Genomic DNA, 26,941 nt, shown 5'->3' on the forward strand with positions numbered 1-26,941 from the left:
GCTCCAATACAGACAAGAATTCCCCCAAGAAAATAGGTCTGCCTTATTTGTTCCTCTGCGTCTTGGAAGGTGAATGGCTATTACAGCAAAAGAAACGTAACTTCTATGATTAATTTTGCCTTAACATGACATTGTTAAAGTAACAATAATAACACAAAAATATGAGATTTAGAAGGTCTAAATATATTGTTAATCCTCCAATAGCTATCAAATCCTCAAATCAAAGCAAACGAGAAGTATTGGTTGTACACGAGATAAGGGATCTGGCACTCAGCGTAGTTTGACAGCATACATCGTAAGAGATTTCGAACTTAAAGATGACTCAAAAAATTGCATAAGGGCCCTCGCTTGATCTGGACAACTAACTATATAAATGACATCAAACTGCACGTATGGTAAGCCATATCGAATGTCAGTCACTTATATTTAGTAACAGCGGACCGAATATGGTTGCAAATAATACGTACTCTTGCCCACTCACTCGAAGCAGAGTCATCTGTGGCCGAGGTGGTGGCGCACTATCCCAGGAGCCTCTTACAAATACGGTTGCCGTGAGGTCAAGTTTAGCTCATGCTGGCTTCCTCTCAAGCCGGAAGTAGGGCGGCCTGTCAGCAACCTGTGGATTATTGTCGAGGGTTTCCCATTGGCTCAGAACGGGCTTCCTCCTACTATACTGCTGGCCGCCGTTGTATCAGTGAAATACTCTTAAGAACAGTGTAAAACACCAATCAGATAAATAAATCATTCGAAGCAATATCATGCATCACTTACCCTTAGCCCCCAATCCTACCGCGGAGGATCATGTGATTGGTCACAACAGCGTCTTCGCTCTAGCACTTGTTTGTGCGAAACTCATCTCAAATTACCCACCAAAGATGCCACTTATCTGAATGGATGACCGCTTATATAGCGAACATGCAAAATCATGGCTCTCAACGAAACTTCGGAACGGTTATTTCCGTCATGACATGCTGTTGTATGAAATGGCAAAGTTTGTCTCTCTTTTCTACAATTTCCACCCACCATAATGCTTGCCGTCGTCATATAAGTGATATATTCTTGATTACGGCGCAAAACTCCAATGAAATAAATAAACAAATAGATGAAGAACCTGATCTCATCTTTCAGGTAATTATCGTTTAAAGGGACATATTGCCGACGGCAAAAACTTGTGCTGCTATTTTAAACGTCATTGTTATATAGTACATTAACCCTCAGCACTGAGAGGCTCTAGTAAGGAAACAGAGCTGTTTGAACCGGTGTCGGTATAGTGTGATAGAGTGGGTGCCATGTCTGGTGTCGTCGGCATGACACTTCATTGCAGCATTTTGGCAACGTGGACTTGTCCTGGCACAAAAAGACGCAGTATACGTAAACACACCTAATGACTCCTAGTCGTCATATGACTAAAAACGTACGACTTAAACCCAAGCATACCTATTCAAATAGCTAAGACTTCCAGATGTCTACTGATATGTACAGTTATCATATATGTATATGACTGTGAATAGACAATCGAGTGTTCAATTTTACCGGTGGTTTCCCATCGAGCACACACCCTCTCAAGTTACCATATATAAAATTTATTTTGCAGTCAGCCATAGATATGCCACTGGGCATTTATTTCTACATACTTTAATTTTCATATAAAAGGAAAATGTGTAGAGACATGCCCGAAAGATTGACTTTTTGAGTGGTTTATCTATCCTCGTAGTGAAGAAGACGGGAGATGTTCAGTGAACTTAAATGTCAGACACGTTGTAATTATGCAGCCAACCATGTATTTCCGTTCTGTCGTACAGATCGTTGGGAATGACGAATACTCCGTAATACACGGTCGATAGAAAAGAAGATCATATTGGGTTTAGTGGACTTTAGATTCGATGTTAAACTGTCTTATGCGATCCATTCACGAACAAACATTGTATTGGGGTAATTTTTGCGCTGTCACATTTTTGCATATTATTTTGTCGGGTGGACAGTTAACACCAGTGACGGATTTCCCCGTCTAATTCTCTAAGTTCTGAAATTCTTTGAGCAATATACCCCTTAAATACAGGATCAAATATTATGAACTATGTCGGCATAAAACAACAATATAGTTATACTTCTTGGTAAATTCAGTGTACAAGGTAGTTGGCCATATATGAATGGCGAAACTCTTTGTACCTTCAATTTAAACAGACAAAATAAATGTTTCGATCGAATGGAATAAATCACCTTGTTTCAGTTTGGACAATTTGTATTCATGCGTGTTACATGCGTATTATGTGACTACGTATTCATTTGTCTTAAAAGTTACCCAGTTTTATAAAGTGTGTTACCTTTGCATGTGGTTTTGTTTATATGACTAAATAGTTTTCATTTATATGATTGCGATCAGTTTGTAAGTGGAAGAAAGGAGGGTTCGAGGAAGAAACAATGGAAGCTTAACAAGTTACTGATACACTAGAGTCATAGAACACTTATTGTCGCCCAGGATTCACAAAAAGTGAGAATTGGGAAATATACAAACTATTCGCAGCTTCAACTTTTGGCCCTCTTTCACGTAATTGTCGTTTAGCAGGCAACAGATGTTATTACAGCAGCAAAGTTAAGATGGGGAAAATTAAAAGAAATAAAGTCCACATAGCGCGGAAAATGGTACCCCATTCAGTATATAAGGTGGTGTGTTATTATTTTTGTAAATTGAAGCATTTTGTACTTTCAGTTCACACAGACAAAGCAAAACTAACCATTACCTGTAAATTAACTTTTTACCTTTAGCAATAAAAGAGTTCGTTCTCGAAACTCCCCTATTATAATTCTGACTTAATATTGGCTTTTCATTTGACATGCTGGTCAAGATATATTGCCTCTACAGTTAACAAATACTGTACTGTACTTGGAGTGAGAGACATGAGCTGTGCTATGCCGGTCTATATTATTATTGTTATTATAATTATTAGTTGTTGTCGTAGACGTAATAGCATTATTATTTAATTTCAACGATGTTTTAAGCATAGTTTATTCACTATTAGAGCAAAAGATCATAGCGACCACATTCCCTGCACATCATTTTATCATTTTCCCCCGAGGTTCTGCTTGGTTTCATCCCACCATAATGTTGACCACCGTCGCATAAGTGAAATATTCTTGTGTACGGCGTAAAACACCAGTCAAATAAATAAATCAATAAATCAGTAAAAGGAACAGCATTTTTGTCTTAGAATTTAACTCATTAAATCAACATTTCATCGCCTGTAGACGAGTGTCGTCAGCAGGCATATGTGATGGGTGGATCATACTGGGGAACCCACAGGAAATCACCCGCCTTTGGCAACTAACTAAAATAAACCTCACATGTATCGCTGAGATTTTCACGCCTAAAGCGATATCAGCGTATTGTGGTATTGGTGGAAGTTAAATAGTCCCCAAAGTTAAATGATCCTAAAAGTTAAATGATCCTCAACGTTAAATGATCCCCAAAGTTCAATGATCCCCAAAGTTAAATGATCCCCAAAGTTCAATGATCCCCAAAGTTAAATGATCGCCACAGTTAAATGATCCTCAAAGTTAAATGATCCTCAACGTTAAATGATCCCCAAAGTTCAATGATCCCCAAAGTTAAATGATCCCCAAAGTTCAATGATCCCCAAAGTTAAATGATCGCCACAGTTAAATGATCCCCACAGTTAAATGATTTCCAAAGTTAAATGATCCCTACAGTTAAATGATCCCCACAGTTAAATGATCTCCAAAGTTAAATGATCCCTAAAGTTAAATGATCCTCACAGTTAAATGATCTCCAAAGTTAAATGATCCCTACAGTTAAATGATCCCCACAGTTAAATGATCTCCAAAGAACGTTATGTATATGACCACCTTAAAGTCCAGAGTACCAAGGGTGGGGTTACCATTACCCTATGTGTCTAAGCAATTGGCAGATAACGATCTTGCATTCGCCGACAGCAAGTGATTAAACGACTGACAGATTGGTTGTTGCTTAAACATAAATTAAGAATTTTCCATTATTAAGAAATAGATGCCCGGGATAACCACAGACCATTCGCAAGATATTGTAAGCCAGCGAACGATGAAATGTCAATATCTGCAATAAATGTCAAATGAATGCCACATACCAGCTCAAAGATTCTAACCTTCTTCACCGCCGTAGGCTGTCTGGATTGGCCTTTTTTTCCATTGGCAGCCCTGAGAATATCGAAGCAAGCTTCATCCGGAACAAATGCACGATTTATCTGGTAAGATCTTGTACATTTATTATTACCCTTTCACAAAGACGGGATCACTTCTGAAGAGAAAAACCTGGGTCGTTTTTCCACTAATACATTGTCCATTACTGCTACAAGTTCCCTTGTGGTTTTGACAATCATTCCTTTTACCAGTATCGTCTGTAACGCTGTTTCCTTTATCCACACTATGCGCCATTTTCTTCCACGCTTGCTTTAAAGTAAATTATTTAATGTTTCAGTGTGACAAGAACTAAACCAGAATGAGATGTGCGCGTGGTCAAATCATAGCTGACAAGCCGTAACATGAAAACTGTGAGACTAAAATATAGTCTGTTGTAGTCTGTTTTTTGTTCATTGTTAAAAAGTTAATGATGTCCTGTATACTGTGACCTCTTATCACCTGACTCCTGTGTACAATACTAGAATTGTTTTTTCCAAATAACGATCACAGTTTATTTTAGGCACATTTCAACTAGCACAACTAGTGTTAATTCAGTCTATGCTACATGATACCCCCGTCCAATGCTCTCGAGTGTATTGCTCTGTTTACTCAAAAACTAAATAGCGTTAGAACATTGCATTCTCTAGAAAAACTACTCTATAAAAACAAGGTACAAATCTGGACATCCACAGCAGCATGTGTATAGCTTTCTTATAGTAGTTATAGAGATACTTATATAGTAGTTTTTGAGATACCAAAGTGTCTCTACTTGTATGATAGACATATGCTATACACCCCAAACCCTGGCCCCTATGCTTTGCTTTTTTTACCCAACCCTGATTAAGCCACTTGTAATCTGCTACATTTGAACAATTACATAAACTGTTAGAAAAAACCCTACTTGAGTTAAATTGACAAAAGGCTGTATTTTCCAGGTTACCTTTGACCATATGCGATCTATCATACTCTCGTCGCTGCCTGGTTTTTCTTCACATGCTGTTTGTCTCAGATTTATTTAATTAATATTACTTATACGCAACTTTTCCCCAAATAGCTACACGGCTTTTTGCCAAAATACCGCTATTTTTCTCTTCTGCAGTGGCTGGAAGGATGAAATATGACAAGTTTTGACATTTCGCCTATATATGCAAGTATGTTTATATATATATGCCTAGCTCTCCATCATCAGTTGATTGCCCTCTTGCCAGTTCGAGCAAAGAGAACAATACGGACTCAAACGTTTACATGCTGACATCTGGACTTAAAATATCCCCCAAGCAGCGTTTACATGCTGACATCTGGACTTAAAATGTCCCCCAAGCAGCGTTTACGTGCTGACATCTGGACTTAAAATGTCCCCCAAGCAGCGTTTACGTGCTGACATCTTAATCTAAGTCCCCCCCCACCCCCCCATGCAGTGTTTACATGCAGACATCTGAACTTAAAATTTCCCCCAAGCAGCTGGTGTATGCTGAAATCTGGACTTAAATTCCTCACCGTGCAGCGTTTACATGCAGACATCTGAACCTAAATTTCTCTCCACGCAGCGTTTACATGCTGACATCTGAACTTAAATTTCCCACCATGCAGAGTAAACATGCTGACACCATGCAGCGTTTACATGCTAACATCTGTACTTCCCATCATTCATCGTAAAATATAATATGTAGATCCGGTTTTGGCCTAAATTTCTCAATGGACTTTAATAAAAAAACTTTTTAAAATAAATTTTAGAAAGTGTACATATAGCCAAATACAGTACTGTATGTCACACATTACCTACCTTACTAGGCTGAGTTTTAAACAGATGATCTTTAGACATTTCGAAAACCCGCTTCGGAAGCGGTAGATCCAGGGTCAATCCTGGGTCGAGTCACACCTAAAACCTTAAAAGAGGAAGTTGTAACTTTCTCGCTTGACGCTCAGCTTGGGGATAGTGCAAGGACTGGTTGACCCGTATCAGTATAATGGCTCGGACGGGGCACCTTAAACCGTTAAACCCCAAGCACTCACTCAGATTTCGAAAACTCATTCGCTGTAAACTAAAACATAAGGAAATCGTTTATTTATTTATTTATTTATTTATTTATTTATTTGGTGTTTTACGCTGTAGTCAGGAGTATTTCACTTATATTCGGACAGCATTATTGTGGAAGGAAACTGGCCAGAGCCCGGGGGAAACCCACGACCACCCCCGTTGCTTGCAGACTTTCCCACGTACGGCCGGAGAGGAAGCCAGCATGAGCTGAACTCAGCGACCGCATTGGTGATCGCGCCTTGGGTTATCGAGCCGCGCTGGCACGCTAACACCTCAGCCACGGAGGCCCCCTATAACGAGATCACATGATAATTGTAGCACTTATTAACAAATTATTAGTACGATATTCAAATTAATGTAATTTAATATGTACAGCACAGAGAGTAAATCCTGAGCAGCTGCAACAATGTGATAGTTGGCATATGGTCACATGTAGCCTAATAGGTGAAATACGGCCTACTGTCAATTCTCATCAGTCAGGGCTTTATTCTAACTGTTCATGTAAATGCATAAATGGTAGCAATTTACACGCCACCTAGCACCATGGCTTAAGTAAAATTAACTGGAATTTATTAGACATCACTGGTGTAGAAATACCAAAAACTCATTTAAAACGGTAATGCACAACAAATTCTACCCTGCTGTTAGTTGCGGGCCCTGTGCAAACATTGTTTCGTACCTCGTCAAATCTCTCGAATGTGCAGCAATGTGCAACATTCGAGGGATTTGACGAGGCACGAAACAAGGTTCGGCGGTATCGGGTTACACAACCAACACCAAGACGAAGGTGTTAAACCCTTAATTTAAATCAATATTATCGCTAAACCTGGTACGTTTGAACACACGTACGTTGGATGGCCTTACGGTTGGAGCCTCCGTCTCAAAGTCGGGAAACATGGAACTATGTTCTTCTAGGCCTAGATACGACGGTGGTCTGGTGTATGGGTGAGGGAAACCTGAGATCCCGGAAAAAAAATCACCGACCTTGGTGCGGTAAATGACAAACCTCTTGAGTCAAGGAGCCAGCGAGCTCCCTCGATATATATATATATATATACATATTTGCGGAGGCCTCCGTGACTTAGTTGGTTAGCGCGCTAGGACAGCGTAATGACCCAAGGGTCTCTCACCAATGCGGTCAAGTCCAGCCCATGCTGGCTTCCTCTCCGGTCGTACGTGGGAAGGTCTGCCAGCAACCTGCGGATGATCGTGGGTTTCCTCCCACCATAATGCTGGCCGCCGTCGTATGAGTGAAATATCCTTGAGTACGGCGTAAAACAGCAATCAAATAAATATATATTTGCGCCTTACTCAAGAACATTTCACTTATACTATGGCGGCCAGAGTTATGTTGGGAGAAAACCGGAGATCTATATAAACAGTAACCCATGCGTATACAGATATACACAGCAACAGTTACAGTGGCCAAAGGAAAAAAAACAACAACTTTGCTTCATTCAATGCATTGTTGACAACGCGCATATTATTCAAACCATGCCCGATTGTACAATTCCAACAACAACGGTCGATATCATACACAGATCACAGAGAACGTACTATCACAGTTTGGCACCTCAGTACATAAAAAAAAACAAAAAAACAAAAAAAAAACGGAGAAGACAAAACTTTAAAATCTGGACATTTTCAAACATAGAGTAAAATCCCATGTAAACGTTTAAATGCGGCATGACACCCAACTTGTTCTTACCTCACAATAACAGCAACAACAGATGCAGAATAAGGCCTACTGTTGTATATAGTATAATACATTGTAAAAGTAGATGTCATCTTGGTTAAAATTGAAAGGCTAACAGAAATCTCTACACTCATTTCTACAATGGACAAAGTTCAGAGCGTTAATGGTGGGATTCAATCTGTACAACAGCCATTAAAGTATTGCTACTGTTATTTATAAATAAAGGATATAACCATTGTCGATAAGGACATTCATATAATACAATGTAAAACATTTACGAGTGGACATGAAATACGTGTACATACTAGTTATTTCTTATTTTGATTAGTGTTTTACGCCGCAATCAAGAATATTTCACCTTATACGACGGCCACCAGCATTACGATGGGAGGAAACCGGCCAGAGCCTATGGCAAAACCCACGACCCACCTCAGATTGCTGGCAAACCTTTTCACTTACGTTCGGAGAGGAAGCTAGCAGGAGCTTGACTTGAACTTGAAGGGGGTCAGCTGATAAATCCACACTTTAACACTAACCATGTCCGTGTTTCAAACTCTTCGTTTGATTGGCTAAGGTTTGGTGGAAAAATTGTGGCGTCAAATTTTCCATCTGGCAAATGAAGTATCTGACTGGTAGTTACTGCGAGGCACGCTATTTTCAGTTACAGTGGAGATCGATTAAGATATTTTACGTCGACTGATATCTCCAACAGCATGGACTTACACCAAAGCGCTATTAAACCCAAGCAATACACTAGCGAGTACAGTGACATCAATGCCATTCAACTAAAAACATCTCGCTGAAGAGTTTTTGACTGTTACCACGGGAATTTCTGATCAAGATGTCATAGAAGAATTTAAGATGTATTTGTGTAAAGCTGTTAGTACTGAATTCACTTTGATTCTTTGATTGGGTGCATTTATTTATTAGACTGGTGTTTTACCGCCGTTCTCAAGAATATTTAACTTATATGACGATCGTCAGCATTACGGTAAGAAAAAAGGGGCAGAGCCCGGGGGAAAACCAAGACCATCTACAGTTTGCTGGAAGACCTTCCCACGTACAGATGTAAAGGAAGCCAGCATGAGCTGTTGATTGGTGGAAGAACCTAAGTCACTGTTTTGGTGTGGTACATGTAATTCTAGCTATAGTACATCTGTTAGCGGTACAGTTTACATACAATGTGATTTTAAAGAACAGATTGTCACATGTCGAGACCATGGGCTATGTACTCTGCACCATAACATATACATCCATCTGATAAACATAATACTTCAGGAGCCGGCTGACCAAAAACGTATTAAAAACTTAAGCCAGGCTTAAATCTTAATACTAGTCTTGTCCTAACACAAAACTAGTGGCACTGGTTAAAGGGATACAGAATCGATTCTGATTGGCTGGCGTGAGAGATAGGCAAGCTCACGCCCATTCCTAGCATGCGTAAGCTGAATTTTAGGTATGGCACGTTTAGTCAAGCGTGACCAAGGCTGCAAGATTTAACACAGGAAACCCTATCTGCACTGTCAGCCAATCAACATGGATTCTATTTCCCTGTTAAAACACTTTTCGTACAACTGGGCCCCGTACTATACTATACTGTTTCCATAGGATCTAGTGTCAGAATTGGACTGTATCTCCGGATCAAGAACCCATAAACAAACCAGGATATTGTGACTGGTCAGTCCTCCTCTGGTTCAAATATTTCCAAGGGCCAACAAAGTCCTATAACAAAAGTGAACTCTTAAAGCCAGGATGGGTGGAACAAAAACCCTGCTCAGTGGCAGCAGAGCCCAGTATCCTTTCTGCTTAAGCTGACTGTACTTCTGGATCAATTGTCTCAAAGACCCAATCAGGTCTCCCAAACCAAGATACAATATTGTCATTTGTCACAGCTGATGGTAACTACAGACTTTGAGACTAAATCCTATAACAACAGAGAACCCTATAGGCCTACATGAACGATGAACTTGCGTTAGACTGTCTTGTATCCTTATCAAGTCCTATTTACTATGACGACAAACTCTCCTCCAATGCACCACAGACTTTTACAGTATAGGTTCAGTCCCATTCCAGTCAATCTCGGCATCCTTCCACCTGAAACGTTAAAACACCGCACATATTCATTTTCAATTTATTGTGATTTTTTAAAAATTTGCAATACCCATACATGGTTGCATGCCACTAGATCCCTACTAAGTCTATAATACATGGCTCAAAATTTTGCCCCTAAATTGCCATATTGAGAGACAAATGTCATAAAATGTTACTTTTGGTGCTGAAACCTACCTTTTTTCTGGTAGGAAAAATTCTTCGAATCATGCAAAATGCACAACTTATTTTATTCAATTATATCTGAAAGTGTTAAGGAAATACTACAGTCGCTTTAAGTTTCAAAGCTTGCAAAATGTTACTTGTTATTTGTTTGTTGATGTGACTGAAATATATATTATGTCACACTAAAATATGTGTTATTGGCGTGACTGGAAAAGCAAGCAAAAATGCATTTGAACAAAGAAGAAATGCTTACTTTGTTCTGATGCAGTGTTCTAGCGGAGTACAAGGTCATCGTCTGATGGGGGCTGGTAATAACGATTCGTTGTGTCTGGAACAAAACGTAACAAGTAAATCCAGAGGAGTTATATTTCTCAATGAACATACAAAACTTACCCATGCAGCAAGCTGTAACCTGATCTGAAGAACCAAACATCTGCATATAAAATGTCAAATAATACCCAATTTGAAGCAGTTTTCACACAGACACTAACGACAAATCAGAATCTAGAAAATCTTTAAATATGAAAAACGTATACGCAGATCCGGTTAGCTATTAAATGTGATCTCAGAATGTGGACATACTGTACATGGATTGGGCTGGTTTTCAGACCTGATGTAAAGTTACACAAAATGATCCTGTACACGAAACTGTATCAAAATCAGAAAATATTTGTAGCTATTACAAAGAAACCAAAGCGTGACAGATGAACAGAGACGCAATCTAGGGTCCCTAAGATTCCGAGGCCTAAGCGTGGGTCCAGGGAGCACTTAGGCCTCGGAATCTTAGCGAATAACATTTTTTTTCATGATGCACCATTTAAACTCCTAACTTTGAATGGCTGAGAAATCATCTATGATAATTTCGGGTCGAGGAGCCTTCAGGGCCTGGTCAGCCCCTGAACCCTAGTCTTATGTGCTGGGGTAGAATTTTTAAACTCATAGCCTGATTTTTAATATCGGTGCTCCGACTTTAAATCTTCGATAGCTCATTGCCCACATTTTACAAATCTTTTAATTTCTCTCGACATGTTCTTTTTTACAATCTGTATCCCTCAGACCCCCAGTCTCTCAAGTCCCCAGAATGACTGAGATTCCGTCTGTGGCAATCTAGGGTCGCGGAGCTTCCTTGTAGGACGTAGGTGGCCCTCGACCCTGCCCCAAAATGTACTGTGATAGATGGGCACCCCACTCTTAGTTTCCTTCCAAAACCGTCAAAATAAAAAAAAACGTCTATAAACTCTTTGTCTGTGTTGTGGACACTTTACGGTTTGGCCTGTTAAACCAAGAGTGATTACAGCATAGTGACATTCAGTGATTTGGTGAACACCATCTGATTAAAAGTGGTTAAAAGAAGTACGCCGTATTCTTGAGTCCAGGGTAAAGCGCCAATCAAATATAGTAATAAACAACACATGCATTACATGTAGACAGATGCCATTCAATTGTTTAATATCTGTTGCAAGACTAAATATTAAAGTTAATATCCCAATACACACTGAATGGCTGATTCTGCCTGATTTCCTGTGACCTGCTGGTGACACTGTTTATAATACACCAACAACTGCACCATTACGTGTACATGTGCTATCACAAGCGTGACCACTCTCACATCACACAACGATCCACTATCACGCACAAGTATAATTTTTCTATTAAAATAAACATTTACATGCAAGAAACTTACCCACGTCTAGCAAGTTGAATTGTTTTAAAATGACAAGAAGACTAGTATCCATCAACCAGTCAGGGATGAAGATCATTAATTTCCAATACTAAACAATGTCAGCTTTCAGAACACATGTGTGAACCATATTTCATCAAAATCGGACGATAAAGTTAGTTGCAAAGAAAGTAAAACATGTCAGACTGCTGGCCAGCGGACGCATATATCCCCTGCATATGGGATAGCGTGGGATAGAACATTATGGTATGAAATGAGAAACCTGAGCAAACCCTCCAGACCTCCATGGGTCACAAAACTATGCAAGTCATATTTCTCCTAACTAATTTGTAAAAGACACTGTCTAGGTTATACAACCATAAGGCAACATCATTTACGACAAAAGTTACGAAAAACTGATACACAAAGTTTTGTGAAAGTGAGAAATAATTCATCATGACACAATCGTACGATCAGAGTATAGATGCCTCACCTATTGTCAGTCTTATCTGCTCCTCTTGTTTCGCCAGCCCGTCGTAGTAATACAAGTCAAACCTCCTCTCGGCCTTCCAATCGTTGACCAAGTCCTTACGGATGGAGAACAAGACGCTGAAGTGACTCTCACTGCACACCACCCAGATGGGAAAGCGCGGCGTCTTGTAGTATGTACCCACCTGCACAAAATGGCACATATACATGCACACACAGCTGTTTTGTTTTTACCCTACATCTGTTAATTTTGTTTACAATGTAATGTGAATATTGTCTTCTGAAGAATGTTTTCTCTGGGTATTATTACTGTTCACACTCAGGCTCTAGAGTAAATGGTCGACCTTCGCCAGGTACCTCACAGCCGCTTAACTTAACTGACACAGCGTTAGCTGGTATCGAACACAGAATGAAGTGTCTAGTATTGGGTTATCATTTCCACCTTGGGGCCATTGTGGCTTAATCGGTTAGCGCGCTAGCACAGCATAATAACCAAGGAGCTTCTCACCAATGGGGTCGTTGTTTTTGAGTACGGCGTAAAACGCCGATAAAATAAATAAATCAAATCATTTCCACCTATCATGAGAAAAATACATATGGTTTCCAACTTTCACTGTGTAATACTTTCTATTGATTTTTTTATAGTTTGATATCATGATTTCAAGTATCTGAACAAGTTAGGCAATGTAACAAATGCCTGATGATGTCTGATGACAAGCTCTCGCTGAGCTCAAATCCTTACATTACACATTTATATCAATGATCTATCCGCAAAACGCAAAATACATTTGGGATAGTGGCCATCTAACACAGTCCAGGAACATCACGCTCTGAAATATTTGACTCCAAGCTATGAGGTACTTGAAAACGCTTCGTCCTCCATACAACACTCATATTTGTCCATTAGCCATGTGCCAGAAAGCTGTTTTGATTTGTTTTGATTTTCTTTATCGGAGTTTTATGCTTCACTCAAGACAATTTCACTTCCACCACAAAGACAATATTAGGGAGAGAAAAAACTGGGCAAGGCAACTCTAGAGGTATTTTTAATGACACACCAATACTGGTTTTCCAACAGCCACTGCTAACACCAACCAGACATACCATGACTATGCACAGATATTTAATGCTGCACCTGATGCAGATATAGAGTACATATGTACCTGACATGACTTGTAGTGTTCAAACAGGGACAGCAGCCCTATATCATTGCGGCCTGGCAGCCCCTTAAGGATCATAGGAGGCCCCACCCCTCCAGAATCCAACTCCATCACATCATTGAACACATTAGACACAGCATGGCCTGTGAGCAACAGGTTCACCATGTCCTGAAATATACAAACAGCAAATACAGTTAATTTATACTTGAACAAATGTAAACCCCTTTTTGGGGCCATGAAATGCATTCTTGTAAAAAAAAAACCTGGAGCAAAACGCCATCATATCCATTCGACAAAAATTATAAATCTGACTTTTAATTCTATTTTTTCGCAGGTTTGTTAATTCAAGCATATTACCAGGGCATTATTCTGGGCAAAGTGATAAAGATACTTTCTGTAAAGGTTGAGGAACTTGGGTATCAAATTAAAAACACTGCAATGACAGTTTCCTCTCAGGGATCTTATTCCTGCATTCAGACATGCAGAGTCATATCAGTAAACAGAAACAGCAACATACAACTATTACTTATCCATCAATATTAGATTGGTGTTTATGCCAGGGGGCAAAATTTTTTTTTTTTTTGGACACTCACAGGTAGCACAGACTTTTATTACCTACATGTATCTCGCAAGCAATTTCCATGTAGGAATTTTCAGGAACATTTTTATTGATTATTCACAAATTTATGGTGCAACTGTTTGGTTTGTAACAGGAACAGCTTTCCAGTGTTCCATATATTAGCAATAGCTAGTGGGAATTTCCCCTTAGTTCAGTTGGTAGAGCGCTGGACTGGCTGCTGAGACTAGAGTTCGAATCCTGGTGTGACCCACGTAGTGAAATCCTCCAACCATTACAGGTTTATACACTCTGCAATAACTAAGCCTTATAAGTCAGACCAAACTGATCACACTGTAGAAATACTGCAAATCGACACTGAGAAAAGGGCATTGGTATGGTCTGTATTTGTAATCTAATTTAAAAAAAGCCATATTTTAACGATACGGTAAACCAGGTAATTTTCCATACTTTTCTTTACAGGTGGACATTTTGCAATATATCCATGAGAACATTATAATTCCTACCTGAGTACAGTATCCGTGAGCTCCCATCAATTTGTTGGTGGCTTCATCCATATCCTTAACTATCCTATAAACAAGAACAATTAACCCTTCTTAAGGTTTTCTTAAGAGTAAAGATTCAGCAGTAAAAACAATAACACATTTACAAACTTAGGTGTACATTATATACATGGTACATGTGAACCTTATGTACATGATATATGTGTACATTATATACAGGACATATGTGTACATTTTATGCATGATATATGTGTACATTTTATACATGATATACGTGTACATTATATATGTGTATAATACACATACTTACAGGGGAACTATAAGTTCTTGGGGAGCATGTATGTACTGTGTACATACTATGTACTAAGTTTGTTAAAGGGATACAGAATCGATTCTGATTGGCTGGTCCAGGAGAGATACATGTAGGCACGTCCAGGCTATGCTTAGAATAAGCTGAATTTTTGGGTATGGCAGATTTATTGAAGCTTGACCATGGATGCAGGAATTTAACCTACGATACTCTGTATTCTGTATCCCTTCAACTGAGAACCTCACCAAAAGACGAAGCTCACCTGTCAACGCCTCGGGATAAAATAGCAGAGTAGAGGGTTAGAATGACGCCACTCTGGCCATCCAACTCAAACTGAAACATAAAGGGCCTCCAGATTTATTTTATCTTTCATTTACTTGTTCATTTGATGGGTGTTTTACGTTGTACTCAAGAATACTTCACTTGTACCACAGTAGCCAACATTTAATACGGTGGGCAGAAACCGAGCAGAACCCAGGGGAACCCACAACCACCTGCAAGTTGCTGAAAGACCTTCTCATGTTGGACTTCAGGGGAAACCTCCTGACTCTTTATATACATCATATATGCAAATAAATATAAATACATTAAAAAAAAATACCAATAATAAATATAAAAAGATACAAACACTTACCAGATTGAATGTAGGTTTCCCTAGTATCAGGTTTGAGGCCTAAATTCTTTTTTTGCTGCCACTTCAACATACAGAAACTTAATACAGACCATTGCTAATGACCTTTTCTCCAAACTGTACACTTACCTGTCTGACAGCATCCTTCATGAAAGTCTGCAGCTTCTCAAATTCTGTGAATGTGTACAGCATCAGCTGAAACAGATGAATGGTGGCGCTTTCATCACAAGCAAATCACAAGCTATGCTATCTGTGTATGTACGCTTGGGGTTTACCGTCGTACTTAACAATTTATCAGTCATATGACGATGAGGAGTCATTAGGTGTGTGTACATATACTGTGCCTTCTTGTTGCAGGGCGAGTCCATGCCACCAAAGTGCTGCTACCACTGAAGTATCATACCAAAGACACCAGACATGACACCCCACCCAATCACATTTATACACTGGGCCAACCAGCCCTGTTTCCTTACTCTAACCTATCAGCACTGAACACCATGCAAGGCAGTAACTGATTGCTATCAGCTAAGCAAAAAAATTCTTGAGCATGGTCATCAAAAACAGTCAAATTTAAACAAATCTAATGTTAGTAATAGAGTGAAATATATCGTAGTTATTTAGCAGACAATGGAATCAGACCTGTCGCCTCTTGAGTCGTTTAACACAAAACATAGGAAGGTCAAAGCCTAAATCCGTCCCCCGCCCTTGCTGTTAAAATTTAGCTGACCTGCCGGGCTTTCTGATCGCATCTCTCGTCCACCCATTAAAGTAGATGTAGTAGATAATTCAATGATGGAATTTTTTTTTTTGTTGGAATTATTTTTTGTGGAAAATTGCTGATCGCAAAAATTAGGTACTTCACGGTAAATTGGTATGTACCAAGGTAAATTCTTCTACTCTACAAATCTGGTAAAGTAGCTACAGAGACAAGAAGCTCATCTAGAACAGCATAAGAAACTGTAGCCCAACACGAAAGGCTTGTAGAAATCTATGATTACAGAAAAACAGAATGAAGGCAATCTGAATATGTGCATGATGTCCACAAAACAGGAAAATGGTAGGATCGCCAGAGGAACCCAATACCCTTCTTGTTACCCTACATTTTGGAAAGCAATTGTAGCCCTACATGAAACTGTTATTGATTACAAAAATGGCAAATTTGGCAAAGTGCATAAATCTCAAAAGCAATAAAGTCACAGAAACCCTGTATACAAGAAATTGTTGCCCTGCATGAAGTCTTAATTTCTAAAGAAAAAAAACTGAAGTTTATGGAACTTTTATAGAATAAATTTTGGAATTGAAAGTCTATCAATTAAAACCATTAAAAAATATTCACAAAGCCTGTAAAACTAAAACCAATAAAACAGCTCAACCTTCCATCAGCAGGCCATTTGTAGATGTACACAGCCGAAAAGAAATAGAAAAAAAAAAACCAAAAAAACAAAAAAAAACAAACACAAACAAAACATAGCTTTCTATCGCTGTATGTTAGAGATCCACGTATGATTGGCATTATACAAGAGTTAAAAATAAGCTTAACCTGCCACCTGAGAATGTGCGTTTACACACCATACCTTAAACGAGGGAGCAAAAAAACAAAACGCTTAACTGTCAATCAATGAATGAGAGCCCATTGCACAGGAACTAAAAAAAAAAAGCTTAACTTGACACCCACACCAACACAGATGCCGACACCACCACTTTCCCCCTTCTCACAATACCTCACCTTACTTCGTACATGCAAGCTAAAAATAAACATAAATAAACTGATTTAAGATACCTTCTCAGTAAGACCATCTTCCTTGAATCTGCTTCCACCATCGAAATGTGACTGTCTGCCTGGCCTGCAGGAAATCCAGCAATTATACATGAATAATCAATGTTAAGACAGCTTGTATACATCTCTGGTTGTATGTGCAAAGGTCTGCTTGAAGCCTGCGGGTGGTTTTGGGTTTTTCATTTTTGTGATGTTGCTTAACCCTGATACCACAGATCCAAGTAAGCAAACTAATGCACATTGGGAAAATTGAAAATGCTGCCATGTTATCAGTTTTAACCAATCAGTCGTGCGTTATTTCTACGTGTATAACCGGAGAATCTGCTTACGTCCCTTAATTCCTTTTGCCTTTTAGCCATATAACTGAGGGATATGAGTGTCGTGACACTGTCATTCTGGTTTCTCTAACAAGGCGTATCAGATAGCCTCATAAGAAATCCAGATTAGTTTATAAATCTACAGAGCACATCGGACAAAAATGGCTTTGGTCATTTCGCTCTGCTTCCGAGCTGACTAAGGTTAAATTATTTGCTGTCTTTTCTCTTAAAATAATGGATTTAGCCTTAAATACAAAAGATCTCCAAACAGTGCATTGGTTATTCGCTGAGCGAGGCGGCTACATGCATCTGTGAGATCTCTGATACTTACATAGCTACAACAGCCCTCCTGTGATCTCCAGCCCGCCAGAAGATCTTACTGAGAGCCTTACAGAGGCAGTGGCTTCTTTCCTCACGTGTTGGTTCATGCCTGAAAATAAAGAGCAGTACAACCATTAGTTTATCATAATCAAAAACCCACTATTCTCTCCAGACAAAAAAAAAAGTCAAAACTGGGATACTGTACAAGGTATTTAGTCCATCCTGAAAAAACTCTTCCTTAGGTGTAAAATCGAAAAGTTCTACAGCTGATTCTTTTCTTTTGTTTTGTTGACAAAAACAGGAATTTCAAAACTTCAAATCTAGAGAAAAATAAAACTTTGAAGATGAATAGTGTCATTTTTTAGGAGGATACGTCAGGATATATTTTATATGGCATACTTACCATCTATGGGTTGGTACCCTGTCCGTGACAAACAACATCTCCTGTAGCAGGACCGCTTGTACAGCTGCCAACACACCGCAAGGGCCCCCCTGGAGAAGAGAGGACTCAAATCTACACTGATTTCAGAGAGCACTAAAACTTTGCCAAACTGAATAACTGGCAAAGTTTAAATTGGGATAAGGCATCTGAGTTGCTGGCATGTCAAATCTTACCTCAGTGTGACTGCTTATTTCAATCGACCTACATGTACACCTTTGCCAAAAAGAAAAATTTAAATATATGCTACAAACAAAGTAAATTGTTTCACTTACTATGCAAACAAGAGCCACATTTATTAGTAAGATGATAACAATACTGGATGCAGCGACTGGTTTGTGCTGCCAAGGATTTTCAAGGGCACACCTTTCACAGCCTTAAACTAACAAGGAAAGAGAGGTCCTAATTTAAAATCAGTCCAACACAAATACCTTTTTCTGGACAAATCCATACATCAGATGAGGTTGATCCGAAAATGTGAAGCTCTGGTATTTCCACTCATCATTAAAGCATCCTGATGAAGATCCAAATATCAGCATCTTCAGGTTCTGTTAAAACACAATCATACACCATGAAACACAATCATACACCATGAAGCACAATCATACACCATGAAACACAATCATACACCATGAAACACAATCATACACCATGAAACAAAAACATACACCATGAAACACAATCATCCACCATGAAACACAATCATACACCATGAAACACAATCATACACCATGAAACACAATCATACACCATGAAACACAATCATACACCATGAAACAAAAACATACACCATGAAACACAAACATCCACCATGAAACACAATCATACACCATGAAACACAATCATACACCATGAAACACAAACATACACCATGAAACACAATCATACACCATGAAACACAATCATACACCATGAAACACAATCATACACCATGAAACACAACCATACACCATGAAACACAATCATACACCATGAAACACAAACATACACCATGAAACACAATCATACACCATGAAACACAATCATACACCATGAAACACAATCATACACCATGAAACACAATCATACACCATGAAACACAATCATACACCATGAAACACAACCATACACCATGAAACACAACCATACACCATGAAACACAATCATCCATCATGAAACACAATCATACACCATGAAACACAATCATACACCATGAAACACAATAATCGATGTATTACCGGCCCTGGAATGACAGCACAATCTTAGACTTAAGCCAAAATTTCAGGCAACTTTAAAATTGTTATTCTTATGTAACAACTTTAAAATATTGCTTGACAACATAAATTCTGGTAAGCTATTGCACAACAAATTTCAGCTCAAAAAACGGAGAGGAACATATCAAATTTAATGACTGATATTTTAACTTAGGTCAGTAAGACTGCTTCATGATCCTGGGCCCCAGTTATTATAAAATAAATCAAGCAAAGGGTTGTTCTGATGTAATCCTCAATTAAACTTTTTTAATTTAGATAACTTTAGATTACTTTTGCTAACATCCAAAAAAAACCAAAACAAAACGATTTTGTCAACTTAGAATAGAATACAGAAATGAACTGTTTACATAATTTAAGTAGTTCCAGAATAGAAAATGCCAACGCAACATGACGTTTTTAATAAGATCAATTAAAGTAATATGGCTAAAGTTACTAACAACAGCAGTCTGAAGATCGATGGGATATCCCTCAAATGACTTGGACAAAGGCAATGGTTTAGACTTGATTTGAGGTGTGAGGTCAAGGTTGGCCAGTTCCATTTCAAGGTCATCCACTTCCCCAATTTCAAGGTCACCCATTCTTGATGTAGCTGAGGACTTTCTAAATAAAACATTGACATGTTTTCTATAATTAATATTACGAATATTATTTTCTTTGCTCGACATACGTAACATCAGGCTACATGTGCTACAGGTATACGTTACCATATACGCGTAATTTTGATATTTTCACACACGTTGCCTTCTCTCAATGTTCGTGTAGCCATGGTGACAATAAGCATTTGACGACCTTCTCTGGTGGTGGTTTTTGACAATAATCAAATAAATAAATAATTTCACATCAGTTGTTGCAACCCACGAAGACATACATACTGCACATGCACATTTAACAAGCTTCCATTCATACATGTAAAAAAATACTTTAAAATACTTAAAAAAAAAAAAAAACAATGTATAACTATGTATAAAGTGATGGAGCAATTTAGTTTAATGAAATCTAACAAACACTGCCTAACACATTAAAAAAATCCTTTGGTTCTACATTTTCAAAATAACGTAAAAACAGCTTAATAAATATTTAAATTTTTCACACCCACCTATTTTTCTGAATCGATCTGTCCTTTGAAAGCCCTGATTTCGGCCTCTCTGTGGCTATACTTGATAAATTAACATTGTATGTGGCAGCCTCAATTTCGGGAGGGGTTATTGCCCCTGATCCTCGATTTAGCACTTTGTCTTTGTCACGCTTCTTAATGCGTGGTGCAGATTTCACATTTCCTATATCAGATGTCAGAAGCTCTCTTACTCTTTGTTTCTTCGATTTTTCCAACTCTAGTCCACCTGCATGCGTGGATTCACCGTTCAAAGGAGACAACTCAGACGTTAAGTTAATTCCCACATTTGAGTGCCTGCTACTTGAACTGTTTAAGATGGAGGTAATAGACGGAGTGGTCATGGTGGTGTCATTTGTGGCACTGAGGCTACTGTTTGAGGTGATGCTGTTCGAGTCCACCAAATCATCCCGCCAATCTGAGTATTTTGTGGCAGCTGAGTATGCCCTTGGTTTGTGAAATTTACGACGAGAATCCTAAAACAAAGTGACAAGATTAGCAAAGCTGAAATGTACATGTACATGACACTGATTGACAGTGAATTGACAAAAGACAATGACGCATTTATTGTGTCTTGGACTGAGAGAACACATGTACAAGCCTGTTCACCCTAAACAATGCTGTACGAGTTATTCATATACACATACATGTGCTGTAGGACACGGCACAGCACCTGGCCACATGTTACTTGAAGGGTCTGAGAAATGATAGTAAACAGGATCGTTTCTAATTCTGCTCAGCAACACGGGTATGATCGATCCTGGTGTTGTTCCAACATCTACATGTCCTCGGCAGAGAATTAAAGTGTGTTCTACTTCCTTAATGTTTTGATTGTTGCATCGCATATAAAGGATGCACACTTAAAGTGTGAGATGTTCACCCCCTCCCCCCCATGCATCTAAATGAAAATTTCTCAACAATCCCTCTTCCTTGCATGCATTTTGCTGAATCACCAAGTCCACAACATGTACAGTATAGGGCTACGACAATAGAGGGGTGCAGTGAGGATGGGTGTTCAATGTAGGTGGCTGATGCATACGGGCAATTAAACAGGTTTTTATCATTTGTAAAAGATTTAGAGCAACACGATGTTTCCATAAAAACAGCAGTCTGCTCTTTGATCAGACAGGATTTAAAACATATCTATGACTTTGTACAAGATGTGTTATTTCAATGTCCAAATTCAATGGGCCAGTGTGACTAGCAAAGCAAAAGGGAGTTCAGTGTTAACTTTTGGTTTAGATCACCAGAGTAGGAAACTGGATTCTGTAAGAAAGTTAAAATAACCTGTCCTCGGTGTCAGATGAACAGTAGACAAACTTTATTGGTGAAATAATAAAACAGATGACCACATATGTATAGTGACAGAACATTCAAAGCTAAATACATATGCAAAGATCACGTGTAAATGATGCACCTCATGCACATCAGCAACACAAACTCAGTGCAAGATGCCATACGCAATGTATGGCAAATGTTCACACACGTTCTTTATTCAATACCAACACAATCACATTTTTACGTTATTCATTTTGGTTTTGTACATACACCGATCTATGACCCACCCACCACCCCACACTCCCAAACCCCTTTACTGCACTAACCAGATCGATATTACTGGAAATGGGTCCTGCCATGCCCAGGGCGCGTGATTTTCCTGCCGTTCCTGTCCTGGGTCTGCCTTGGGCAGGGGTCCTGACCTGGGACCCACCGTTTGTGTATTTATTTGGGGTCCCATCAATAAGGGCCCCTTTCCCTTCCCCGAGGATGGTTTCACTCTCTGTGATGTCGTCAATGACAAGGTCACTTGACAAGCTTCCTGTATCATGGGACAGACAGAGACATGTTTTAATAAGCACTCAGGAATCAACCATAGGCAGACTTTTAAAACAACCTCTGTGTTATGGAATAGAATGAAATCTATCTTAAGTGATGGATTACGTGATGTCGCTTTATGACAACAGTAACACTTAACAGGGTTCTGCCCACAAAATGTTGAGTGGTGCCCTGCGCTCCACTTTGCCGCAATGTTTACAACAATTACAATCACCTTCAGGCAGAGTATTTTGAGGGACGGTGGTCATGAGGAGTTGCCAAATGGTATAATCAATTGCTAATCTACTGTCCCTTTCATGAATTAGCAATAAACCTATCTTGATTTTGGAGTGCAAGGAACATCAAGACCTCATGTCTGCTATGGGTGCTCAATGCTAGTGCCAGGTGAGGCCGGCCATCGCTGCCCATCTTGGGCAAAACCCTGACAATGAAATTATCATCTCCAGAGATATCACAATTCCTTAACACAATGTGGCTATTTGATTGCATAATTATTCCTCAGTACACAAATCTGTATGAAAAACATGTTTACAATGGATGTTAAATATTATATGAGCAAATAAGTCTACAGCTGCATTTGATATGGTGGAATTTATCGTATCCACCTGTCAATTTGAATTAGTTACATGAAAATAGGACCAACACTATTTCATGCCATTTGTCTGATGAGGTCCACTTTCATCAAATATTAAAACAACTGTATCACATTCATTTGCAGATTTCACCTAAGAGAAGTAATACCCATACTTGATGAGATTTTCTGGTTGATCCTTGCTGTGGAAGGCCTCTCTTTGGCGGCCACATACTGGTCAGTGGCTGGCTCCCCCAGTGTTGGCACTCTTCCTGTGGACCTCCTCTCCTCACGAGGGCCGCGTGCTCGTCTTGTGAGGTCAGGGGAGCTGCTGTCACTACAGGCCCCAGTATCAGAGCGGTCCAAGTAACTCTTGCTCATAACCTCCAGCATGCTTCTTAATGGCTGACTCTGCTCCTAATTTTATTAAAATAAAAAACAGCTTAAAACTGAACAAAGAAATGCCAGTTGGCCTTTAGAAATCTATATATATCAAAATGTGCTTTGAATCTTTTACACATACATGTGTCTGTAGATTTTTTAATTGAATTACATGCATCTAAATGTGTGAATTCCAAGTTAGGCTTTATGGGCCACACTGTCACTGTATTCTATATGTAGCTCATGTCACCTGATGATTACATTCTTGTTCACCTACTGTACATGTACAAGTGAAATTTTGTCCAAAAATTATTTTAAGTAATCTTTTATTCACGGGTTATCAGATCTACTAAAACATGAAAAGCTGTACTAAGAGTGAGATCAACTTGTTGTGACATTAAGTTGTGACTAAGTATATTAAAGAATTAGCAAACGTTTGAATATACCTAAATGGCAATACATTTCATCCATGACTGACTTGCCAATTTTTCCTGATTCTGATAGTTTTATTGATTTTAGAAACGTGTTTTGAGGCTTGCACAGAACACGGGATGATATTCTACTGGAAAACTGGAAGTTTCAGTACCAAAAATAATATTTGTGACTTTTTCTTGCTTCAAGAAATGCACTTCTATGGGCGAAATTTTAGGTGATTTATAGTATGTCAAAAAAAATAATTCCCAAAAAATAAATGAAAGCATTTTTACAGTGTTCAGTTGTCCATCTGGTGAACCATACATAAACTTTATTTTTTAGCTTTCTTTCCATTTAAGTTTAATGTTGAAGGCAAAATAGACAAGATCATCTGACTTTCATGTATCTATCTATTTATTTATTTATTTGATTGATGTTTTATGTCGTACTCAAAAATATTTCACTTATATGTATATGACAGCAGCCAGCATTATAGCTGGAGGAAACTGGGCAGAGCCCGGAAGAAACCCACGACCATTCGCACCTTGCTGGCAGACCATCTCACGTACAGTTGGAGAGGAAGCTGGCATGAGCTGGAGTTGTACTCAAAGCGACCACATTTCTGAGAAGTTCCTGTGTCATTGCACTGCTTATCTTACATGCACTGTACATCTACATGTACTATTATCTGGTTGGTATTTTTATGAAAACATCTCTTCATACAAACTTAGTGACAAGAACCAGTCAAAGCAAAGTAGGAACATGATTTCTCTTTACCGCGAAGATTAATAATTTAATAATGTGTTAGTTTATATAACTGTTTTATTCGTATCGACAAACAGGGCAACGACTATAAATTTCATATCTCTCCTTTATTATGTCATGAATTGGTAGATAAGGAAATAATAATTTATACATTTTTCATAATACAAAGGACACCAGTATTTAAAGAAGAACTACTTTCCATGGTTAAAGGTTAACAAAGGTGTAGGGCAGGATATCAATTACCTACATGCAGATAAATTTAATTTCCAAGTTCTAAGTTCTAGTTGTAGAAAAATTCTGAGCTTGCTATTATTTGAAGCCCAACCATCGTGACCATGCATGTACCAGCTGTCAATCAGTCTGTACATGTACATTTACCTTATTTCGTTTCATCAGTTTCCCCAGGCCCAGCTCTTTCATCAGGGCCTGTCTGTTACTTATGCTGTTTTCACATCTGGGCAACTCCTCGTCCATTACTTTTAACGTACCCTTTAAACCCTGAAAGAATATGTAAAGATTCCTTTACAGAAACTTTAATATGGGTTTCCAGTTACCATAATTCTTCAACCTTTTCAACCACCTCTGCAACGAATATTTTCATGATTTTGAAACACTCTGAAGGAAGTAAGGGGTGTAGAGAAATAATCTGCAGTTTTATGAAGCTTGCATCTTTAACAACAGAAACAAATCATTTTTAGCGTCCTTTTCATTTACTTCCACTTCAAAAGTTGCTTCAGTGGTTGAAAAGGGTGAAGATTATAGTATGCATTAGTGTCATCTTGTAGCTGTTCACATAAACATTTACCACCGATATTTCATACAATGCACAAGATTGCTTGCAGGTATGGTGATCATTCATCGATACATTGTGAGAAACAAACAAAGGTTAGGTACAAAATTAAAAGACAAAATTGAAGAATAAGCACAAAATGTCACCAGTAGAATATACAACAAATATATACAGAAATTTTTAAATGCAGACTATTAAGACTACATAACACTATAAACCTCGTCCTCCCTGTCAAAAAAAAAAAAAAAAAAAATTATCTTGTTGCAATCAGCTCTGCAACAGCGTGAGACAAAATAGCTCAACAGGCAGTGACGGAAAACAAGGCATCAAGTGTGAATGGCCAAATCCTAGGTGAGCAAATTCAGATGAGATCCTGAAATGGCTCATTTCTGCAAAGCAAAAAGCTGTTCTACATTTAAATTAAAAGCTACCTGGCACTGTTTTTGTTCCTACCCCACATAATATAGGCCTAATAATTAAATTTCAATTTAAACAAATGTTTTATAAAAAAAAATAATAAAAAAAACATACATAAGGATAGGCCAATGATTTCCAATGAAATGCCCCAAACACGCCAAAAATTCACAACAAATTCGAGTTTTAAACAGCTTTCAAATGGATGTTGACTGACCCTACGATCAAGACGATGCCGATCTGTATAGTTTTCCAAGACATCTGAAAGCGCGAAAGAGCTAGATTTATACATCTTGGCTGAAGATGAAGCCCTCTCAAACGCCGACAGAGAGTCGGCCTGGATAGACAGATGAACTGGAAGTTTGAATCTTCAATCCACATGTACAAGTACGCCGTCTAAAAGATCGTGACTGTGGACGATATGGTGTCTTGAAAATACACTGTCACCACACTTTGAAGCTAAATCTTCTCCCACATGTGTGTACAACTTGTTTTCACAACACGTATGCCAGTCCAAACTTGCCCACTTGTCACATGACGCTATGAGTGATGTTGCTATTGACATGTTTTGTTCAGTGATGTTGTTGTAACCACTCACTTAACTCATGATGTTTGTGTTGGCATTATTTTCATAAACACTTTAATTCTTTACCTTACGACTTAAAAATTCTCTGACAAGTGACGCTGCTATTCCTTCCACTATATTGTTTTCAGCCATTGTGGCCATATATGTCTTCTGGGGTCCACCAATAATATTTATCGGAGGCTAAAATTTCAGGGGATCCTGTTACTTTGCCACCATTTTGACGCATTCTTCGTAGCGACATTAAAAAAAAAAAAACAGTCATCTGAGTATTTTGCGAAAATTCATTGGATACGATTATCTTCCAAATTCAAAACATATTAATCAAAATGTAAATTCTGAAAATCATGTTTTGTAAAACTAGATTAGGCATTAAAAGCACATCTAATGTACGTAACTTTAATTTAGTAACTGGAAGCCAACATTCTTCGTAAATATTTAGTGGTTTTAATTTTTGA

At 38.6% G+C, this 26,941-nt stretch overlaps 1 protein-coding gene across 2 annotated transcripts; it reads right to left on the minus strand.

Moving 5' to 3' along the window:
- Positions 1-7,815: 7,815 nt before the first annotated feature.
- LOC135477460 (probable ubiquitin carboxyl-terminal hydrolase MINDY-4) lies at positions 7,816-26,697 on the minus strand. Of its 2 annotated transcripts, none has more exons than XM_064757575.1 (17): positions 26,553-26,697; positions 25,075-25,194; positions 23,313-23,553; positions 22,334-22,548; positions 20,715-21,205; positions 20,056-20,218; positions 18,797-18,913; positions 18,330-18,418; positions 17,937-18,035; positions 17,292-17,355; positions 15,641-15,706; positions 15,143-15,213; positions 14,574-14,637; positions 13,494-13,658; positions 12,335-12,515; positions 10,435-10,509; positions 7,816-10,001 (listed from the first exon to the last, which is right to left on the minus strand). In XM_064757575.1, the coding sequence occupies exons 1-16, from the start codon at positions 26,625-26,627 to the stop codon at positions 10,454-10,456; spliced, it is 2,277 nt and encodes a 758-aa protein (XP_064613645.1). In that variant the 5' UTR covers positions 26,628-26,697; the 3' UTR covers positions 7,816-10,001; positions 10,435-10,453. The 2 variants fall into 2 exon arrangements, with proteins under 2 accessions (XP_064613645.1, XP_064613646.1); XM_064757576.1 differs by lacking the exon at positions 26,553-26,697 and adding an exon at positions 26,118-26,376.
- Positions 26,698-26,941: the final 244 nt, after the last annotated feature.

Source organism: Liolophura sinensis, chromosome 11, assembly GCF_032854445.1.
Source record: "Liolophura sinensis isolate JHLJ2023 chromosome 11, CUHK_Ljap_v2, whole genome shotgun sequence".
NCBI lineage: Eukaryota > Metazoa > Mollusca > Polyplacophora > Chitonida > Chitonidae > Liolophura > Liolophura sinensis.

What these genes read in the sequence shown, in the direction of transcription:
- LOC135477460 (XM_064757575.1), bottom strand. Translation starts at nt 26,627, where the DNA reads ATGGCCACAATGGCTGAAAACAATATAGTGGAAGGAATAGCAGCGTCA. An exon ending in AGATCGATTCAGAAAAATAG is followed by an intron (nt 20,219 to 20,714) that starts GTGGGTGTGAAA and finishes TGTTTTATTTAG; the next exon opens with AAAGTCCTCAGCTACATCAA. An exon ending in TTATCCCGAGGCGTTGACAG is followed by an intron (nt 14,638 to 15,142) that starts GTGAGCTTCGTC and finishes TCTTGTTTATAG; the next exon opens with GATAGTTAAGGATATGGATG.